Source organism: Dermacentor silvarum, chromosome 3 (genome assembly GCF_013339745.2).
Source record: "Dermacentor silvarum isolate Dsil-2018 chromosome 3, BIME_Dsil_1.4, whole genome shotgun sequence".
Lineage (NCBI taxonomy): Eukaryota > Metazoa > Arthropoda > Arachnida > Ixodida > Ixodidae > Dermacentor > Dermacentor silvarum.
In genome coordinates, this window is record NC_051156.1 from 114,705,304 (window position 1) to 114,718,492 (window position 13,189).

The window sequence follows — 13,189 nt, forward strand, 5'->3', positions numbered from 1 at the left end:
AGAAGTGCTTGGACTAGAGCACTACAAATGTGCCGTGTTGCTTCAGTAGTAGCCCTGGTGCAGCATTTCCTGCATGAAATGTGCAGGCAATAAGCGAGGTTATATATGTATATATATATTTTTTTTCAGTGGGCTGAATGTGGGGGTGCAGATCACATGCAGGGACGGGTTATAAGCGCGAAAATACGGTATGTAAAAGTTGTATGCTGATTTAGTCTCCTCAGTGTTTGTTGTATTTCTTTATTGATTTCCTAAAATGCCGACCTTCAATGACACCTTGCATGTGCTGAGCTGGACACAATTCATACAGTCTGCTGCTCGAAGGCGACATAGACCTTTTCCTTCATGATCCGCTCTAGCTTGTCTATGTCCACATCTGGGTACTGCTCACGCAGCAATGCACGATCCACGTTCGGGAAACGCTTGATAATCTGCATTATTCGCTTCCGGGACATGCGGTGACTGAACTCCTTGCGCTTCTGCATCTTCTCGCGGTACAGTCGGAGGAACTCGTCCAGGTCCTTGTCTCGCCAAAGCAGGAAGTAGCCCTTGGAGTTGCTCTTGCGTGGCATCAAGTGCTCCCTCAACGCAAAGCTGCATGACAGAGAAACAGGACAGACTGGTTAGCGACAGCAGACTACGGCCATATTTGCGCAAGTCTTATTACTGGTATGATGAAATCGTGTGTGAGCATAACGACCTGGCTCCGAACACCATCTCCGAAATGTAACACGCAGTAGTTGCAACCAGATGTGTTTCACGCAAAGTAGGCAATGCCACGAAGGTTAGAAACTTCTCTTAATTACTGCTCGCATTTGCGACCAATACTATAAAGTGCGTCACATGTGAATGAAGGATGTAGGTATGCGCCACATACTTCGATGTAACATTAGTGGCATGTTCACACCAAGGAACTTTCCATCGCACAAGGACCCGCATAATAGCCAGTGACAAAATGGACACGTTTGCACAAAATCTATCATCGTGCATCTTCAATACATATTTAATAACGCTAACCGCATGCTCGGTTTCATACGTCGTAATTTTTCCAGTGCAACTGTTCACATTAAATCACAACTTTTTAAAACATTAGTACGTCCCAAGCTCGAATATGCCTGCTCCATTTGGGACCCTGGTCAAGCTAATCTAACAAATTTTCTAGAATCACTTCAGAACAGGGCCGCCCGTTTCATCTTATCAAATTATGCGCGCCACGCAAGCGTACCATCAATGAAGCTGACGCTTGGTTTGCCAGACCTTGCAGTACGTCGTAAGTTTATGCGCTTGTGCCTCTTTCATAAGATCTACTACACTAATCCTGTTCTTAAAGATGAGTTGTTCCTTCCCCCATCCTATATCTCACCTCGCAACGATCACCAAATGAAGGTGGGGATACCACGATGCAAATCCAACTATTACTTTTACTCATTTATACCACGCACTGCCGCCGACTGGAACCACCTTCCCGCCTCCATCGCTGCTATTAGTGACACCATTAATTATAAAAAGATTACCAACGACTTCATATGTACTCACCACTCCTCTCTGTAATGCCCTCAGGCCTTGAGAGTATGTAAATAAATAAATAAATAAATCGCACGCAACAAAGTGCTCGTTGCCACCCACCAACTCTCATGAGATGGGCTAAAGTTTGGCAGGCCACTTGCAGATTTGTTCTGAATTCATGGTTAGTGCAGCAGTATTCCGTATGTGTCGACCCATAAAAAAATGAAATATACTGCACACATAACAAACGTAGATACCAGTGGCGTAGCCAGAAGTTTTGTTCTGGAGGGGGAGGGGGGGGGCTCACGTTGCAGCGTGGCCTGCTCCTTATAGAATTTGTCGGAGGGATCAAACACATGAATAATAACAGCATTGCCAATGCCATTGTGTATTAGATGCTACAAACGAATTCTTGAATGCTACGCACTGTCAAGACAAGTAAAATATCTCTTTTTCCATAAAAGAATATATACGTAGTGTAACGAATGATTCAAGAACTTCTAAGATAACCATTTATTGGGGGCTAACTTGTGCCCGGCAAGTAAATAAATAACTGCAGCGTTCCAAGCAGGTGATCAAGAAGCCTTCTTTTCCTCGAGCGGCGCTTCACTTCCTCTTCTTTTCCCAACGGTCACATATATCCCAGTGCGTGCGGCAAATGCACGTGCCATTACGTCTTCGTCTTTGTTGTTCTCACTAATACGCCGTTGTCTTCTTGGAGGGCGCACAAACCTGCACGCATTATTTAAAGACGGTTTTTGTCTTGCGTCATTATTCCCCCTCCAAGAATGCATCGTCCCGATGCGTAAAGTGGCGAAACTGTTGACAAGCTGTTGTCCATACTAAAGTGGTATATGGCACTGAGTAGAGGTGTTTGGTAGAACATTCACTGCCTGTCATAATATGGCTTCATTCTGACCACATGCACAGTTTCTGTGCGACGTCAGCATCGTGATGAGGTCATTTGTCCTTCCGGCGTAACTTCGTAGTTTAAGGGACTAATGCGGCGAAGTACTCGGTAAGGGTCGAAATAACGGCGCAGAAGCTTTTTGGACAGGCAGCGCGTCCGTACAGGAGTCCACACCCATACTCTGTCACCTGGTGCATACTCGACTTCTCTTCGCCGCAAGTTGTACCGGTCGGCGTCAATGCGCTATCTTTGTTGAATGCAATGTCGCGTCAGCTGACATGCTTCTTCGGCCCTCTGTATAAATTCCCTGATTTCAGGGTTTTGTTCTGCACTGTCGTTTACCGGCAGCATTGCATCTAAGGGTGTGGTAACTTTTCGGCCAAAAACAAGCTGAAATGGCGTCACTTGAATGGTCTCTTGCAATGCGGTATTGTAAGGGAATGTTGCATATGGTAGTATCTTGTCCCATGTACGGTGCTCTAAGTCTACGTAAATTGACAACATATCGGTCAGCGTCCTTCCTGTTCAGTCGCTCGGTCAACCCATTTGTTTGAGGGTGATAGGCAGTTGTTTTCCTGTGGATGGTATGAGTTAGTTGCATAATGGACTGCGTCAAATCCGCTGTGAATGCAGTTCCTCGGTCCGTGATAATAACTGCAGGGGCACCATGTCGTAGTACCACGTTGGTGACAAAGAATTCAGCGACTTGAATAGCTGTAGCACTGATTAGAGAGGCTGTCTCGGCATATCGGGTTAGGTAATCAGTCGCTACTACAATCCATCGTTTCCCTGATGACGATGTCGGAAATGGACCAGGGAAGTCCATTCCTACTTGTTCGAATGGGGCTTCTGGGGGTTCAATTGGTTGAAGGACGCCTGCGGGTTTAAATGGAGGTGCTTTGAGTCTTTGGCAATCCCGACATGTTCTCACATAATGCTGCACCGAACTCAATAGCATTGGCCAGTAGTACTTAGCATGAATTCGAGCGAATGTTCTACTCACTCCGAGGTGTCCTGCGGATGGGTCATCGTGACAGGCTTCCAAGATTTCGGATTGCAAGGATGAAGGAACGACGAGTAAGAATTTCTCTGTGCTGTGCTCAAAATTTCTTTTGTAAAGGACGTTATTTCTCATCACATACGATGACAATCCCCGTTTGAAAACTTGCGGAACATGGACGGGGTGTCCTCCCACGTGCCTGATGAGTAGAAGCATCTTGGCGTCATACTGTTGATGTTTGGCCATATCAGACGTGGTCACGGCTCCAAGAAATGGAAAGTTGTCTCCATCTTCCACAGGAGCAGACTCGACCGGAGCACGTGACAAGCAATCAGCATCACTGTGCTTGCGACCAGATCTATACACGACCGTTATGTTGTATTCGTGCAGCCTCAGACTCCATCTAGCAAGTCGCCCAGAAGGATCCTTCAGGTTTGCAAGCCAGCACAACGAGTGACGGTCGCTGATTGCTCGGAACGGCCTACCGTATAAGTATGGTCGGAATTTTCCTATGGCCCATATTGCTGCGAGACATTCCTTTTCCGTTGCAGAGTAGTTAGTTTCAGCCCTCGAAAGAGTGCGGCTAGCGTATGCAATCACTCTTTCCTCTCCGTTTTGCCACTGAACAAGGATGGCTCCAAGCCCGAAATTGCTCGCGTCCGTGTGGATATCTGTTTCCGCTTCGTCATCAAAGTACGCAAGAACCGGGTGGCCTTGAAGTCGGCGTCGTAGCTCATTGAATGCATCTTCTTGTTCACTTAGCCAAATGAAAGGTACATCTTCTTTTGTCAATCGCGTTAACGGCACGGCAATCTTCGAAAAATTTTTGACGAAACGCCAATGATAGGCACAAAGTCCTAAAAATCGCCTGACGGCCTTTTTATCCGTTGGTCTAGGAAACTTTTCTACTGCTGCGGTCTTCTCAGGGTCAGGACGGATGCCTTCAGAACTAATCACATTGTCATGAGTAAGAGGCCGGCGGCGAAAGCAAAGAAGAGAAGGACGATGTAAACGGAGCGTTCCGAACAGCACGAGCACGCGAGGCGCGTGACCCGAGGTGTGATTGAGGCAGAAGCGAGGCTGAGCTGGCATTATCGAGGTGGCTCTGGGCCAGGAAGGACGCATCGTCAGCTACGCTCTGGCGACGGGAGACTTGGAGGTTCGGCCGAGTCCGTGGCGTGGGCAGTCAGAGGTGCAGCCATCGACCTCGGAGACGTTCGAGCGAGGCTCCTTGGACCAGCTGCAGCACCACACGGCATGGCCGGGCACTCCAGAGAGGATCCCCCTTCTTCAGCAGACCAGAGCGTTTGATAATCCCCGGAACGCCTCGTCAGCACTGGAGAAGAGAGCTAGACGGAAGCAACGGGCGAGAACGTCATTAGGCCTAATCCGTCGAACCTCCCTGCCACGTCAGCAACAGCGACCAGGTTATACAGGCTTTGGAGGCGAACAAGTTGGACCGACTGCAAGGCAGCAACGACTATGCGATAGTCGGCGAAAGCAATGACATTGAGAAAGGACCAACGAGATTCCAGCCGGGAAGATACGAGCAACAACAACGATGAACTAAGTAAGGACGATCCATATTTGTAACGTCGCAGTCTGAGGCTAGGGTTGCCAGACTTTCGTGGAGAAAATGCCTAGAATTATCGTGGACAGAATTAAGGGCTTGTTCAGTTAATATTAAGTTGTACATTTGTTGGTAGTTTTTTCTTCAGTGTGTGTTAGTTTGTGAGCTTTATTTTTAGTTTTGAGTTTGAGTGTGATTAAAAATCTGCTTGCTTTGTCGACATGCGTCTTCCCTCCTACTTTCCCTATTAACACCCGCACACGCCCCCGAGATCAGTGAGAAACAAAAAAACATCACACACATGGCCGAGGAAAAGGAGCTCATGGAAGCCGAAGTGACATTTTTGTGGCTTTATCATCAGCCCTGCTGAACTAATAACGTTGAGCACAGTCCGTAGCCGTTCCACATGCTGATCAAAGGTGGTAGAAAAAATCACGACATCGTCAAGATAAACAAGACAGGACTGCCACTTTAACCCGGATAGTACAGTGTCCATCATCCGATGAAATGTGGCAGGTGCAGAACAGAGGCCGAACGGAAGTACCTTGAATTCGTATAACCCGTCTGGTGTGACGAATGCTGTCTTCTCACAATCTCTTTCGTCCACTTCTATCTACCAGTATCCACTTTTGAGGTCAAGAGAGGAAAAGGATTTCGCATCCCGTAGTGTATCAAGGGTGTCATCGATCCTCGGAAGTGGATAAACATCCCGCTTTGTGACGACGTTCAACTTTCGGTAATCCATGCAGAAACGCAAGGTCTGATCCTTTTTCTTTACCACCACCACATGACCTCTCTCTCCTTCAGTGCCACTCGGTAGGGATGCTGGCAAATAGGCCTGACAGCTTCGTCGACAATGATACAGTGTTTGGCGATGGATGTTGTCTGGACTTTGGATGACGTTGAGAAACATGTGGCGAATTCTCGTATAAGGCTTTCTATTTGCTGCTTCTGGGTCGGTGATAGTGCTGCTTCGATCTTGATAGATGCGAGTATGGAGTCTACATTGTCAGACTTGAGTGGTGCAGCCTCGGAAGGGTTCAAATCCATAATCTGGACATAATCATTAAGGTAGGCAATGACAGTTCCCATCACAATATGCTGGACTTCATTTCCAAAATTAGTGACAAAGACATTCGAACACCCACCACGCAGCCGAACAAGACCTCTGGCCATACAGATCCCTTTTTCGAGTAAGAGGCCAATGTTACTGTCTGCTATTCCTTCATACTCGCTGAATACGTTGCTTCTTACGACGACAGCTATGCTGGATCTTGGGGGTATCGCGACGTCTGTAATCTGGAGCGTATCAAATTGTTCTTCACACTCGAACGTAGCGATGGCGTGCTCCGTTGAGAACGACACACAAGATTCCTGTAAGTTGATTACTGCAACGTTCGCCTGCAAAAAGTCTATTCCAATAATTAAATCCCTCGAGCATACTGACAGGACAATGAAAGTAGCGACGTATGTGAAGCTACGTATTCCAATTCTAGAAGTGCACCTGCCCACCGAGTCGATAAGGTGTCCTCCGGCTGTTCGAATTTGCGGTCCTCTCCAAGGAGTCGGCACTTTCTTCAGTCTTCTGGCAAGTTCTTTACTCATAACTGAATGGTCTGCGCCTGTGTCTATTAAAGCCGTAATTTCATAGCCGTCTACAACCACACACAAATCGGAAGTAACGTCACTGTTTCCGCAACTGCTCTTGCGTCTGTCGTTACATTTCGGAGTCAGCGCTGGAGGCTCTGTTCTTGCGTCGACAGCGGCCTTACCTCCACAGGTCACCGGTATTAGTTTTCCCGACGCGGGCTTTGGGAACTTCGCCTCGGGGAGCTTGAGAATGGATGCGGGCTCGGTGATCGATACCGCAGTGGTACTGTTGACTGAGGTTGGTGTTGCTGTGAAGTATGAGGGCTTTGGCACGTTGACATATACTCCCGGATTTCAAAAGGGCGTTCACCGTTTCTTGGGCAAGGAGCGTTTACGGAAAAACCCCCAAGTCCTGCTCTGCGGTACTCTCACATCCGGTAGAGATGACCAGCTTCGCCGCAGTGGTAGCACAGTGGGATTCTATCAGGAGTGTGCCATATGTCAGCCTTCCGCAATCTCGTCTCAGGCGGAGGCGGTGTGAACTGAGGTTTGGGTACATGGGTGGGTGCCGTGATGAAAGTACGCCCAGGCGTTCCTCTGAGTACCTCGGCGTACGATACTGTCGGCCGTACCGTTGGTGACGCTTGTGGCTGTGCTTGTGGGTGCTGTTCGCAGACTGCTTGTCTCACTTCTTCACGAACCACTTCTGCCAACGAAGAGACCGCTGTAGGGCCATTGTTCAGCTGTTGCCTCTGGAGCTCTTCTCGAACCACAGACCTTACGAGTTCTCGTAAGATATCGACGCTGTTCCCGAACACCGTTGATATGGCATCCACAGATGCGACATTCATACCGCGGTTGTAGAGCCTCGCTCGCTCTTGGAGTGTCCTTTCCACAGTTGACGCCTCGGCACGGAATTCGGCAACAGTGCGTGGAGGGCTTCGAACTAAACCGGCAAAAAGCTCCTGCTTCACACCGCGCATCCGATGCCAAAGCTTCTTGTCCTCACTCATGCTCGGATCGGCCCGGCGAAATAAGCGGGACATATCTTCGACATACATTGCCATGCTTTCGTTGTTTCGTTGGCTTCTTGCTTGCAAAGCGGCTTCAGCTTTTTCCCTGCAGTCTGTTGCCGAATACGTAGCCAGCAGCACCCGTCGGAAGTCATCCCACGACCGGAGGGCAGCTTCATGGTTTTCAAACCACGTTCGCGCAGAGTCTTGCAACGCGAAGTAAACGTTGTGGCGCTTCTGGTTTTCGTTCCATCCATTGTAGTTCGCCACACGCTCAAAGCCATCTCACCAGTCCTCGGAGTCTTCAAAAGTGTCGCCGTGGAAAGGCTTAGGCATCATCGGCTGATCCACGACACGGGTTGAGGCGGTCTGGGATGTCATTTCGGTATTGGCTGCTGCTGCTATACTAGTTGGCTCCGGCGAAAGAGAAAACTCGGGTCGCTCACCACGTAGGCGACGGCTCGTGCGCTGGTTGACAGGCATGAGCTCGTTGGGTCCGAGTTGGCATGGCTCCAGGCTGCTTTCTTTAACTCGAATGGGGCTGGAAATCATACCCAGCACCTCCACCAGAATTGTAACGAATGATTCAAGGACTTCTAAGATAACTATTTATTGGGGGCTAACTTGTGCCCGGCAAGTAAATAAATAACTGCAGCATTCCAAGCAGGTGATCAACACGCCTTCTTTTCCTCGAGTGGCGCTTCACTTCCTGTTCTTTTCTTTCAAAAGATGAAGCGCCAACAGTGACAGCACATAAGGAAGGAACAAAGACAGGAAGCGCCTGTCCTGTCTTTGTTCCTTCCTTATGTGCCGTCACTGTTGACGCTTCATCTTTTGAAAGCTATGCACCAACTAGCCCCACAACGTGTTTTACTGTTCTTTTCACAACGGTCACATATATCCCAGTGCGTGCGGCAAATGCACATGCCATTACGTCTTCGTCTTTGTTGTTCTCACTAATACGCCGTTGTCATCTTGGAGGGCGCATGAACCTGTGCGCATTATTTAAGGACGGTTTTGTCTTCCGTCAGTATGTCCCAGAAATTGTGGCAGAAGTAACTGATATCAATGCTTCCATGTTTTTTGTCTATTTAATAAGTGAAGAAAATGTCAGGCAATCTTTAGGACTATATCAGTTCGAAACCAGCAAAGCAGTACATGCAGCTGATATGAAAAACGTAAAGGCCATGAAATGAACAAGCTGAGGACAAATATTTTGATGAGTCTGTCATTCAGGAACCTTGTTTACATTTTTGCGCATATGCAACAGTCAGGGAAAAACCTGCAATGTATTGTGCAAGAGCAGCTATTAGCGGTCGTGAATTGTGAGTAACTGCACCGAAATTATAGTCGCAACAGATAGTACATATAAAAAACAGGAGTTCTGCAAAATGTACATTAGAAATGTGAAGATACAATAGAATGTACAAATACGAAGATACAGCTTGATGAAGGGCAAAAAGTGTTGCTGGAAACAAAGTTTACTGCTTGTATACACAAAACCTCGCAACAAGATACAGTAGAACCCCGCTGTTACGTTTTTCACGGGACCGTAAAAAAAGAACGTAAGAGCCGGGAAACGCAAGCGCCGGGAAACAGGAAAATTTGAGAAATGGGAATAGTGTTGAACTGCACACAATATTATTTTAATTCTTACGTGTGACAAAAAGTAGTTTCGCCCGACAGCCGAAGTATCGATTGCGATGAGCTATACAAAGAATAGTAGTTTTATCGTCCGTATAAACTTGTAAACATTCGCTTGTTAACTAATTAGCAAACATGGTGTCAGCGCCCACAGGCAAACATGAACACATCTCACTCGATGAGCGCAGACACGCGCAGTTAAGCGCCGCTGCAGAAGCGAGCGAAGTGACCTTCGTGCTGTTTATCGCTTCAACGCAAACTGAGCGCCGAGAACACACAGCACGCACAAAGCTACGAGCCGCGACACACCTGCACTGCGTAGACTCTGCCCCCACGCAGATCGCTTTCAAGATACGGCCCGCGCGACCGTGCCATAGAATGAAGACCGCGCGCCGCCGCGCAGTACGATGCCAGAGCACAACGCTGCCCACTATCCCGCCCCCCTCGCTCCCTCGCCGGTGCCTCGAGCGCAACGGATAAAGTAGGATAAAGGCGCGCTTCCTCCCTGCTTTTCTTTCTTTCGCGCGCGAGACGCGGTCGTCGGCTCCCCTCGCACGCTTTCACTCGCCCATGCAGCATACGACGTGCGCCGTATGCTGCATGGGCGAGTAAAAGTGTGCGAGGGAAGCCGACGACCGCGTCTCGCGCACGAAAGAAAGCATGCGGCGCGCGTCGACGGCGTTATCGCCCTTGGACTTTATACGGAACATCTATGAGCCAAAACCAACTTTAGGGCCGCAACGCGTCATAGACACCATCTTTAGATAGCAAATGCGGATCTCAAAGGCCATACTTTTGCTGGCGGAAACCGAAAATACGTAAGAACTGTCGCCCCCGGCACTTTGGGCGGCCAATGCCATCGTCAAGCAACCAAGCCAAGCAACATGAAAAGTCAAAATGGCCGCTCGGGCCAGGCACGGTGCGGTAGTTCGCAACGTATGATGCGGGAACGGTCCCACAGTTGCGACGTAACAGCGGAGTTACCAGTGCATTGGGTTCTATGGGAGCTGTGCCGGGACCGGCCGAAAACAACGTAACAGCCGGGAAAACGCAGCACCCGGGAACGTAACAGCAGGATTCTACTGTATTTAAATATATACGCATAAGTCTCTAATAAATCTACATATCTAAGCAAACGTCACTGTATATAATGCATCAAACAAGGCAAATGAACATGTTGCACAATCACAGGTAGTAAACTTTACGCATAGAAAGACAGACGATCCAGGCAAGAACAAAACTTTGATCGCAGAAATTGTGATATGTACTTGAGTCATGCTGCAGTCGCGACGGCACCATATGGGTAGAATAATAAAGGAAGATGCAGAAATCAATACGAAAATGTGTACTTTAACTGCCCGCACAGCGGTCACAATTATTCTGCACACAAAAATTAAAGAAGGCTATTGCTTCGGTTCAAAAAAGAAGTAAAAGCAGATAGCTAAAAAGGAAAGAAAAGGACAAACAAAAGCCACAGATGATGCGGCAAATTGAACTACCCAATATCCGAGTGTGTTAGTTGGGAAACGCTGCGTGGGCTGGGCTTTCAATAAGCAAGGTCGGTCAAAATTGGTTATTGATGTCCTCATAATTTTCGTATTCGCATGATAATTTTGATCATGATGCTAACTGTAACAATAAGCAGCAAAAAGTTCTGCAGTTTTAAAAGCAAATTAACAGTCATAAGTTATAACTACGCCTTTATGGACCTTAAGGAACTAAGCTTTTTACTTGCATTGATTTTTGCTGCTTCACTATCTAAAGGACAAAGTTCACTCGCCTGGGAAGTTTACAAAAACGGTCAATGACTTTAGACACGTTGATGTAGACGTCTCTGTGGGCGTATAGAAGCACCAGCCCAACCATGCGTTCTTCAGACATTGTAAAGTGCAAGTAGTTTTTTAGTAATCTTATGCTTGAAAATATTTATTTATTTATTTATTTATTTATTTACTTACTTATTTACACAATACTGCAGGCAGCAATGCTGCCCAAGCAGGAGAGGGTTTACAAAAGATGGTTTTTCAACAGTTTTTTAAATGAAACCTAACATGTGCATTCAACAACATGATTCCATTCTCCGCTTGTAAGTGGAAAAAATTATTTCTGAAATATTTTCGTGCAGGCGAAGTATGACTGGACTACTTTAGAATGAAAAATATACGACGACCTGTGTGGAGCATGGGTAATGTAAGTGGCATTTGCTAAACCTGTTTGGTTATGAAACAACGAGTAAAAAATTTCCGCCTGGCGATTTTACGGCACACGTGGAGCGGATCTAGTCCAGGTTGGAATAACATGCCAGAAACTGATGATGATGTTTTGTAATCGTAGCAAATAAACCGCGCAGCCAGGCGCTGCACGGCTTCCCCAAGGCAGCCACACAAGAATGGCTAAGAGATTTTATGCTCCTTTCTTTTGAACATCTTGCATTGGTGGTACAGTAAATCTCGTTACAAGAGACACTTGGTTATAAGAGACATTTGAAAATTGTTTGGTTGGTTTTCCTATGTTCGCCATGTTAACAACATCGCATACAAGAGACATGATTACAAGAGACACTCTGTTACTAAGGGCAACTTTTTAGGTCCCTAGAGTAAGTTCTTCACTATTTAGAAGAGACACCAACCCAGACACGGATCTTCCATCCAACCCAGGATAGAAGATCCTGTGGAAAACTGCCCCGAAGATAAAGCTTGGGCCTGCATCCAAGATACCGCAGACGTTCCAGAATCTTTTGAGGAGTTTGTGTCTGGTTGAGCCGCTCACGCCGCCGTCTGACATGCGACGTCGTAACCACGAAGTCGTTCACGTCCAACGTCTTAAGTTATATCATCATTCTACTGTCCTTCCAGAAAACTAAGTCGCCAGGATGGCTCCTTTATTTCCACGGGGCAATTGTAATGAAGATAACGAATGTCGGCGCAGAGTCAGCATCAAGTGCGCAGCAGAGGCTCGAGCTCGGGGACTGTGCTCGGTGTATCCTACAAACCGGCTGTCACTACTAATCTCAATAAATCTCCTTTATACAGTCGACGTCCGATTTCCCGGACGCCCGAAATTCCGGACATGCCCGATTTCCCGGACTCATCTGTGGCACCGTCAAGTTCCCCATAGAGTCAATGTATTAAAAAGTCCGAAATTCCGGACGCTTATAGCCTTCGCCATCCGATTTCCCGGACTTTTTACTGTTAACCGCCGACCCAAAGTCACCACCGACGCCGCCATTTTGGTTGTTTTCTTATCCTCGAACCCACCATACTCGCATCGCAGGTGTGGCCAGCAGCACCGCCGCACCGCGCCGCGGCTGCCGTAATCTCGAAACCGCACGTGTCAATCCGTTGCCAGCCGTAGCTTAGCCAAGCCAAACATCACTGTGTTCGTTCACGTGTTGTTTTGTCAGCTCTGCCAGCTCTGCGGTCGTGTCTGCGGTTGATCGTTTGCTGCTGCGCGCTATCTTCAGTGATCACGTTTCCCAACCTTCAGCATCCACCGAGTTCCCAGCTGTTTCGTGCTGCGCTTTTCGTCGAGCGGATTCGCCGTTTACAGCGATGGCACTGACTGCTCCTTCGTCTTCGTCCGCGCCTTTGAACGAAGTGACGAACTGCCATCCGGGGACGTTTCCTTCGACGATCTGCGCGCTGCCGGCGTGTCGATTCCAACCGGGATAACCTTTGAGGGCTTCGCCGACACTGACAAAGACCTCGAGCTATGTGCGGAGTTGACCGATGACGAAATCATTCGTCAAGTTACGGAGGATTCCGACGACTCCGACACCGAGAACGAAGAGCCAGCTCCTACACAGCCATCGAGCTCGGAGTTGACGCGAGCACTGATGACACTGTCATCGGTGTACAGCGGCAACATGACGTTGACTGAAATTGAGGCAGACATGATCGCGGGCAAGCGGACCGTGCAAAAGAAAATAAACGACTTCTTTGCGCGCAAGTGCTGAC

General features: G+C 47.9%; 1 protein-coding gene across 1 annotated transcript in view; it reads right to left on the reverse strand.

The window, feature by feature from the left end:
- Positions 1-233: 233 nt before the first annotated feature.
- Positions 234-13,189, reverse strand: part of LOC119445721 (39S ribosomal protein L47, mitochondrial) — a 39,373-nt gene continuing 26,417 nt past the window's right edge. Inside the window, exon 6 of the mRNA XM_037710003.2 lies at positions 234-594. Coding sequence (XP_037565931.1) covers positions 303-594 — 292 coding nt within the window. The 3' untranslated portion in view covers positions 234-302. The remainder of the gene's footprint in view (positions 595-13,189) is intronic.